General features: G+C 36.2%; 1 protein-coding gene across 2 annotated transcripts in view; it reads right to left on the minus strand.

Moving 5' to 3' along the window:
• LOC138043279 (probable ATP-dependent RNA helicase DDX41) overlaps positions 1-10,000 on the minus strand; it is a 134,655-nt gene that overhangs the window by 38,680 nt on the left and 85,975 nt on the right. For both annotated transcript variants that reach the window (XM_068889471.1, XM_068889470.1), the window contains exons 13-18: positions 9,015-9,096; positions 8,809-8,890; positions 8,684-8,733; positions 3,130-3,201; positions 2,665-2,761; positions 2,172-2,321 (exon numbers count right to left, since the gene is read on the minus strand). In XM_068889471.1, coding sequence (XP_068745572.1) covers positions 2,172-2,321; positions 2,665-2,761; positions 3,130-3,201; positions 8,684-8,733; positions 8,809-8,890; positions 9,015-9,096 — 533 coding nt within the window. The remainder of the gene's footprint in view (positions 1-2,171; positions 2,322-2,664; positions 2,762-3,129; positions 3,202-8,683; positions 8,734-8,808; positions 8,891-9,014; positions 9,097-10,000) is intronic.

A 10,000-nucleotide genomic window follows, 5' to 3' on the forward strand; every position in this document is an offset into this window, starting at 1 on the left:
GAGCCTGTCAGCAAATATGCCTTCTACCAACCTCGGCATGGAAAGCATAAACCTGGCACGCCCAAAACAATGTTCCACCAGTACACTACCAAGGTGATAAACAGAAAGCACCCACCACTACCAGAGGAAATTCGACGGTTGGCCCAGGATAGGAAACCGTGGAGGAAGAACGTGGCCGACTGCCTCGTAGCCGGCTGAGTGAGTGAGTGTGTGTTTTATCTCCATATTGCCAAAAAACAGCTGATTAAGTATCAACAGGTCTAGTTCATAAACTAATTCCAACCTTAAATTTGTTCTTCATTATAGAAACCTTCAATTATATAATGATCTTGGTTTGAAAATAACTTAAGTTCATAGAGTACTGGACTTTGATCAATCTCCATGGTTAAAACAGTATATCGATTTTAACACAGAAAAGAAATAACTCTAAAAATGCTTTTGAAAAAGACTTTTTTAAGCTAATGACTAATGCTGTATATGGTAAAACAATAGAGAATCTTCGCAAAGGACTGTTTTCAGGATAATAACTGTTATCAAATTTATTTTTATTATTAAAAAAGTCTTGGTACACATCATTAGTTTCAATTTCATAACATAAGCTGTCTGTGTCTGTGAATAATAATTTTGCTTTATTATTGTAGTTTTGTTTGATATAATTATAATGAAAATCATACACTATCGTTTTGCTTAAATCTAAAATACACATGCCTATGTAAGCTGGTCTATTGGGAGTTAATGTTTCTTTCATTTTATGCACTGCTACTAAATTTTCATTGAAGATCTTGCTACTAACATAAGTAGGTTTTGATGTTAATTTTAACAGTTTCATCATCCATGACGAGTCTTACATTGACTCTATTCTATGATAAAACTAATAAGAAAGTTATAGGCAAATTCAAAGATGAAGCTTCTGGGATTCCAATCACTGAATTCATAAGCTTGAGATCTAAAATGTATTCATATATCAAAGACAATGATCAAAATAATAAAACAGCAAAAGGAATCAAAAACATTGTTATTCAAAAAAAAGATCAAACATTAAGACTATAAAAAACGAATGTGTCACACCATGAAAACCATTAGGAGCAACAACCATCAACTTGGAAGCTACATGTACTGTATGAGCTTAACAAAGCATCACGAAGTTGCTTTGATGATAAGCGCTATATTCATGATGATGGAATAACAAGTTTTGCTTATGGTCACTATAAAATCTAAAAAGTTCAGTCGGTTGTTGTCTTAAATATTCTTGTGGTTCAGTTGTTAATCCATTAGTATCTTTTAAAGTCACTTCCAAAATAGAAACCAATTTGGAAATAAAATTCATTTGAGAAAGAATTTTGGTAAAAAAAAAATGAAAGTTGTGATTGGTTGAAAAAATCATATGACTTCCTCATGACTAATTTCCTCGGGAAAGTCCCTTCCACGCTATGATAATTCTTTCCTGTTTCATTTGATTATGAGAATATTTAAACACATAAAATCAACACACTAAAACAATCTGAATGATAAAGTTCACTTATAAGTTTACTTATAAAGTTAATTTATAAAGTTTACTTACAAAGTGTACTCATAAAGTTTACTCATAAAACAATCTTATTAACATGCTAATAAGTCCAAAAGTCCCTGTGGTATGACATCAGAAATTTCCTGTGACACATATGTAACACCTCTACACAAAAAAATCCACAAATGTGTAAAGTTACACAAATGTGTACACAATTGTGAAAAAAATGTGTAGCTTTTGATTGGTTAAAAATCACTGGAAAGTCCCTTAATGTCACGCTATGGTGATTCTTTCATGTTCCATTTGATTATGCGAATATTTAAACACACACTAATATTTGATTTTTCTATTTGTTTCTTTGTTTGTGCCCAACATTAATTTTTTGAGTTGGATGTAAATTTGTATTTTCAAAAAATAAATAGATTAATTTTTGGTTGATATTTTTTATAGAGTGCAAAATAAACTCAAAAATTGAACTCCAAAATTAAAAATAAGCTCATACCCCCAACTACATGTACTATACTACTTGAGTCACTCCACTTTCCCAGCCAAAAGTATCTTGCTCACGCAGCAACCAACGATTTCTTACCTGTCAAGCCTAGACCAGAAATTGAATAGCAAGAACAATGCAAAGTTAGCCAACAGGACGGTTTTTCTTCCTTACCATAATTTTCAATGTCTTCAGGCATGTCAAAATTAATAACATGTTGAATATCAGGAAAATCCAGTCCTTTGGATGCTACATCAGTGGCCACCATAACATCTTTCCTTCCCTCCCTGAAGCATTTCATGGCATACTCTCTTTCGTCTTGATCTATAAAACAGACGTTGATAAAGGGCAGATTAAATCATCTTCTGGCCAAGGATTTGATCTCGTTATCCACAGCTCAGCCAGTAACTTTCACTTGCTAACTTGATTCCTTTTCTCTGAAAAGCTCCTGCAATGGGACATTTCCCGATTCACTTTACTATTTTCAAAGCAAAACCTTTCTAATGGAAACTTAACTTTCCAGATGACTGAAAAGTAGATCTTATCACAATCACAAAACTAACTTTTCTAGGATACCGATTATTTGCAGAAATTATCATCCGACCACTACCAGATATTTCAGAGTCTGCATTTACTCATGTTGCCGACGTTTAGTTAGAAAAAAAACCTTTATCTCCATGTATAGCTACAGCTTCAACTCCCTTCAGAAGCAGATATTCATGAATGTCATCCACATCCGCTTTTTTCTCCGCAAAAATTAGCACCTGCATAGCAAAAAGTAGCGGCCTTCAGATTGGAGTATGAGTATGACTGTGAGTACGAATTTTCAGTTCTGAGCACGGGCATTTTGAAAAATTTTGTTCTTTAACTGTAATGCGCGTGCCCAGTACAGAAAACTTGTACTAATAGAGGTTAGGGGACAAAGGAGATAACAACACTCGGCCAGTAACTTGAAGAGTGCAGCAGCAGAGTAAGCAAGAAGAAAAATGTTGTTACAAAAGTGTATGTGGTGCTGAATTCACTGTTTGTTTGTTTGTTTGTTTGTTTCCAAGATTTGATAATTTAGGTTCTTGTTGACCGTGCCTTTTTTCCAAGAACATCTCCTATCAAAAAGACAAAGGCAGCGGCCTACCGGAGGGGAAGTCTTCTGTAAACACTCAAGCAGATACACAACTTTGGCTTCTTGTTTCACATATTCAGCCTCCTAGAGAAGAAAAAACAACAAAAGGTGCACAAGAATAATCATAACATATGTTTGCTTGCGGCTTTCGAATCAACTCAAATACTGCTTAAAGTAAACTCCACGCAGAAACTTTGACTGTTACAAGATTACATGGTGCTACAAGTTTAAAGATGAGAATTCAATACTCAATAAACATAAAGCAGACTGAAAGAGAGACATTACCTTGGAAACACGAGGTCCGCAAAGTCACAGGAAATGGAGTGGGGTTCAGTTAACAAAAGTTCATTCTTTTCTGCGTAATTTCCTTTTTCCTCTTGTATTTGAAAAGTATTTTGAGTACATGACGACTTGAAAATAGGTTAAAAATATAAGCCTTCAGCTATCAGTCTATAGCCTTTAACGAATCAAAAAAGTTTGCGCGCAGATGGAAATATATACAAAATGGAGTGCAAAAATTAAAAAAAAATAGAATTCAAAAAATGTGCGGAAAAAGATAAGATATAAAATGTAGATGGAAGTCTAATTACAGTAAAATGGAGTATTGCCTAGGCAACGGTTTTGAGTTATCACCCTCGTCAACAGTTTCAGCTGTGTGCCAAGATTCTAGTGTTTTTTGAACACGGTAATTGCCTTTGTCAATAACACAAGCATTATCAAAGTCAATGGAGTGATTATTTAGCCACGCATGGTTAGCAACATTTGAGCCCTTTGTGTAGTTTTTCAAGTTTCGTTGATGTTGCTTTTTACGGGTTTGGAAGCATCTTCCAGTTTTTGTAATTCCAAGAACAGTCTTTACATGGGATTTTATAAACAACATCACATTGGAGATCTGAAGATTGTCGGTACTTTGGGGACGGGAATTCTTCTTGAAGAGTTTAGAACGGTTTGTTGGCAACGTGGATTTCATGGTTACAGAGTAATCTTGTCAGAGGTTTGGTTAGGCCACTGATGTAAGGGAGGCATGCATAACCCTGATACGTATCCGATGGTTCAACCCATTTGAAAGACATAGACATCAGTTCTTCTGGTGGAGGCACTGTAGGTGGGGGTGGCTTCTTCTTGACTGATTCTGTGTTTTATATCATGGTGAGAAGAGAAATCCAAGTATCGATCTGTGAGTGTTGGCTTCCAATACACATCATTTCTTCTGGAAACCAAGGTGTCTAGGAAGGCAATTTGACCATTGTTGTTCAATAGTGAAAGAAATTTTTGGGTTGGAGGCACTTAGGGTAATGTGAAAAGAAAAGACAGCATCCTTCTTAATGATCACAAAACTGTCATCAACATTTCCCTTCCAGATCCTAGGTGGAACTGAAGAGGTACTGAGAGGTACTGCGAGCGAATTTCGACGAATTTCGAGACATTTCGCCACTTTTCGACGAAAACCAGCGATTTTTGGAACGAAACGAAATATCGCCGAACTTTCGACGAATTTTCGAAAGCGCTATTGTCTTGACACTTTCGAAATTTCGAAATTGAATGCGAATGTTCCAGCGAAAATTCGAACAACAATTCGAACGACAATTCGAGAAGATTCGCGACATTTCGAAAGGAAATGTTTCGAAATTTCGAAGAATGCTCGAAGCGTGTTTCGAAGTTTTGAAGAGTGCAGCGAAATTTCGAGGCTGAGGTAAGTACAATGTAACAGCAGAGGCAGCACGCGCAAGCCGTCAAGATAACTAACGCAACTATAAATATAACACAGACTCGAACGCTCAAGATTCCTCTGACTAACACCGAAATGCGTTAAAATAAACTCTGCATTGCACTAGTTCAACAGTTAATAATTAGTACAAACAAAGTTATTCAAACAGACTACACAAACGCTGCCAAAACTTCAGAAAAAGTAGCGACAAACAAACTAGGCAAGATTAATTTGTTAGCAACTGTGTGTGTATTTTTGCATGTAATCTAGGTAGATTTCAGATTCGTTTTCTTTGTTTTTGGAATGCAATGTAAACCTTAAATAAACCAGATGATGCATCAAGATTTGTTTCTTACATTTGCTTAGTTTTACAGTAGTCTCCTACGCAGCCGTTCTTAATATAGTGTCGTCACACGTTGTGTGACGACACTAGTTTTACAGCCTGCGGCAAATAATAGACATTTGTCATAATTTTTTGACGTTGGTGAATTGTTGAACCGATTCTATGTTTCTCTGAAATCATTCACATTTTCGAACTACTGGTATGCAAGTGAAAGCGCTTTTTGTCTATGAAGAGGATCAAAACATTGCAAGCTTGACCTTCAATCGGAGTTAGATTTCAACCAGAAATATGAATGCGTAATCCAGATCGTGGAGTTTTACAATCCCGCTTGTTGTCATTATGATTCAGTCCTTGAAGGTTTGTCTTGTCTAAAAACAAACGGGCAGTTACTCTACTGAAGCAGAGTGCGGGATAAATCTCTCTGGCTCATTTTTGAAACGCTCTTCAGTCGTGGTGTAAATAAATCAACAAAGCGCATTTGGTTCCGAGTTATGTATGTTACTGCAATTATAATGTACAGTGTATTTTTAACGACAGTTCACTGCTCTGAAAATTTGAAGAAACGAAAGTTCATTTCTTCGAAATTTCGAAAGAGTTCGCAAAAAGGAAAGTTTGTTACTTCGAAATTTCGGAAGAATTCGCATCATTTCGCCGCACTTTCTTCGAAATATCGCATTGAGCGACGCGAAATACCTCGCGAAATTTCGCCGACATATCGTCGAAAATTCGCGAGAACAATAGACGAAATTCGTCGAAATTCGCTGTCATTAATTTTGCACAGTACTGTAGCTAGTTTTTCAATCACTTCCGTGCAGAGATTGACAACAATAGGGCTAACTGGACTGCCCATAGTACAGCCGTGAATCTGCTTGTATATACAATTATTATAGACAAAATAATTGTTCGAAAGGGTAAAGTCCAGTAAAGAAATGATGTCCTCTGTGTTGAGACTTGTTCTGAACCGTAATGTATCGTCATTGTTTAATTTGTTCAGAATGTATTCATAGGCTTTGTTAACTGGGATTGCTGTGAAAAGCGACAGGACATCAAATGAAACCATAACCTCGTCATCTGAGATTTCCATATTAGCCATTTCATTGGCGAACTGTGAAGAATTAAGAACAGAATATCCATTAGGGTTTTGGATCCGAGATAAAATATCAGAAAGGAACTTGGATGTATCGCAAAGGGCAGAACCGATAGAAGAAACAATCGGTCAAAGAGGGAAGCCTGGTTTGTGATGTTTAATGGAATCATGGATGGCGGGCGGAGAACCATCCGTAGAACTAAGTCAATTCATCAATCTTATTTTTTCTTTAAAGATCGAGGAGTCTGTTATTCAATTCCTTCTCAATTTTTGTGAATGGAGACTTATAGGCTAGATGGTAAGTGTCACGGTCACCAAGTAGAGCTTGCAATTTGGAGTCGTAGTCCGTTTTATCCATGACAACAAAAGAGTTCCTTTTATCGGCTTTCATTATCAAAACCGTTGCCTAGGCAATACTCCATTTTACTGTAAATAGACTTTATCTACATTTTATTTCTTAGCTTTTTTCACACATTTTTTGTATTCTAATCCCTATGGAGTGAATAATGCTTGATCCAAACAAAACAAAATGGCTGGCGTAAACTCGCAAGCATTTATGAATCAGAAATATTGAGAATACAAAATGATGCTGTGCTACAGAAGACAAAGGCCACAAAATTTGGCCTGAAAGTTTTCAAAGGTAAGAGAAGAGTTCATACTTTTGCCAACCAGTGTTTGACTTCGTTTTTCCAGATAATTATTGCTGAAAATTAAACAATCTTCACGCCAACAATTTGTTTCAGTCGGAGTAATTCTCTCTTGTTGGGCTGGTCGCCCACCAGAACGGAATTTCATACTGAAATCGAGGAATTAAAAAATTTTTTAGGAAAGTTCCACATGGTTGCAAGGAAACAAGACGGGTCATTTTACAACAAATTAATGCTGACCTGAATTAGAGCCACCATTTCATGTGGATCCTCATGTGCACTTTCAATTTCCATTTCAAATGAACCTCAAAAACTTTGATCGAACGGTGAAAATGTTTTAACAAGCAGACTTTCGATTTAGATTGCTGATTTAAACGGTGCTAAATGACCATTTAGCCATCTTTGAAGGTTCTGTAAACACTTTCGCGCATGCTTTGTGCCACTTGCACGTTTTCCACGCATGAATTGAGATGCCAATTAAATCAACTTTGGATGGTTTTTTTCTGCAATTGTTGTCGAGATCACTTCGTGAGTATATACTAAAACAATTATTCTTTTCAATCTCGGTGAAAAGTGGCAGAATATTTACCTCGATTTCAAAGAATAATATTGTTAGATATTCGCACTCCATTTCGTATACATTTCCACCCGTGCGCTAACTTTTTTCATTTGTTAAAGGCTATAGACTGATAGCTGAAAGCTTATATTTTAAACCTTTTTAACCGGAGAACTTTTTTTACTTTAAGATGCATTATCCTGGTTACAGTTCTATTTTGAACTTGAAGATACCGTAAAGACTTGGGTATAAGCCGCACCTTTTTGCTTAAATTTTGGGCCAAAAATCGCGAGTGCGTCTTATACACAAGACCATTGCTTTCAGAGGAAGTAAACTGGCTAGTAGGGGTCACAAATTGAACTGCAAACCTTCAGTAACTAAAGATTAAACTTATTGAAATCTGTTGTTGATCACTGCTTTCGGTGGTTACACTGTAGAAGTGGTGGCTCCCAAAGGAGCCTTTTGTTTGCATCTTCAGGTTCTAAGCCCGAATTTTGCTCGCAAGTAGTTTTTTCAAGCGTTTCATTTGCAATTTGTTTGATTTTTCTCCATTACGTGCAAGAAAATACTACGCTATTCAGGTGAACTTGCAAGGCAAATGGCTGACCGTTTTATTGCGTTTTTCTCAAATCGATGGCTTCCATACGTCTTGATAAACATGATATCCACGCACAGCTGATGCGAAAGCGAACGTTTCCATGTCCAGACTTCCCTCGTTAAATCACTGCATGGTTACCAAGCAAACCTTTTGCAACGTTCTATAGTTTCCATTTCAACTGAGGGCTTTAGCAATGAAGACAAATGTTGTCAGTCACAGGGAATAGGGAAATTGATTGAAAAGAAGCCTTTAAAAGGTATTATCAGAGTTGATTAACTTATTAATGTTGCTGCAAATACACAACATTAGATTTTGTGCGAACAAATGACCAACATTTTTTACAAGAGTGCTTTTTTGGAGTTCTTATTTTTTCCAAAATCATGCTTGAAAGTTGAGGTTGCGGCTAATACTCAAGTGCGGCTTATACACAAGTCTTTACGGTAAATTAGGAATCAGTACAGTTGCTTTAGATTTATTCAAACACAAATTAAACAGATATGATATGTATGCATTGCTCCATCACCAACATGACTGTGTGTTCTCTACAAGAAACAAGCTTGTTCCAAATATTTAAAGGAATGCTTGTGGCTCATAGATGCGATGAGATGTAAGTTAGATTTATCATACCTGAATGACATCAAGACTTGCTGCCCCTGCTCGTCCTACATTAACCGTTACTAAAAGCGATAAGGACGATTAATAAGGAATCAAACACGAAAAAAAGATATAATAAAAAAATAACTTTTCATTACCAGGTTTCACTAATGCACTCTTGGCAAAGTTCTGTATCTTTTTTGGCATTGTGGCACTGAAGAGGAGTGTCTGACGCTGGGACTGTATGGAATAAATTTAGGAAATCATCAAAATTAGTACATCACTATCAAGATGATTAAAGTCTGGGAAAAAATTATCAAACTACAACAATAAACTGCTGCATATCAGATTCAATACAGGTTACCTTAAAGTAAGAAAAAATTGTTCTGACATCTTCCTCAAATCCCATATCAATCATACGATCAGCTTCATCAAGAACAAGATACCTAAGGATCATATGACAAAGAATGCAGAAGTGTTTGAGAATTGGTATTGCATTTGATTGACAGTTTTGAGCATCGCATGACATGTCACATTTCAGATATCACATACATATATCATGTGATGTCAGTGATATTATCATACTACGTTGATGAGGTTGGCATGGCAAAATCGCATGTGTTGGGGTTTTTGATGTGTTTCGCAAAAAAAATTATATCATCCTTGGTCAGTGTGAAAGGCCGGGGTAAACGACTAACGTGCTCCAAAATCCTGTCAATTTTGTTGAACGATGTTGACAATGTTGGTTTCAGCACACTTTTGAACAGATGTTGAAGAAATTTAAGTGTTGAGGCTTAACAAGATACAGTAAAACCTCACAAGTAAGAACCTATTTTTAAGAATCTACAGGCATAAAATTCATCTGTTAGACCCTTTCTAAACAAGAACCTGTTGAACCTAAAATTTGAAACAAGTTCTTATGTAAAAAATGTGTGCACTTTGGCAAATATGATCAATTGACATTTAGAGTTCTCTTTGAGGACAAAGGTCAATCACCACTTCTACCACCAAGGTTGAAAATCAAATAAAATAGCTTCTTAATGTGCAGTTTTATACATACATTATACATGAGCAGGTTATTTGTGGTTGGAACGTTTTTAGAACCAATGCTATCGCAATTGCGAGATATTTTAGTTAACCAGGAAAGCTCTGTGGTGGCAATATTGCTAATCTTAGAGAAGAGCTCTCACAATTTAGAGCGACTTTTCAGTCACATGGCCGCGACATTGAGCAACTTAAGACTAAGCTTGCGAAGGTCATGAGTGAAAATCAAACACTTAGGACTGAACTTGATCAAACAAGGAAAAAGTTAAAGGAGGAACAAGATGATAGATCGAGAATGTGGGTGGA

This window comes from Montipora capricornis, chromosome 3 (assembly GCF_036669925.1).
Source record: "Montipora capricornis isolate CH-2021 chromosome 3, ASM3666992v2, whole genome shotgun sequence".
NCBI classification, from domain to species: Eukaryota; Metazoa; Cnidaria; class Anthozoa; order Scleractinia; family Acroporidae; genus Montipora; species Montipora capricornis.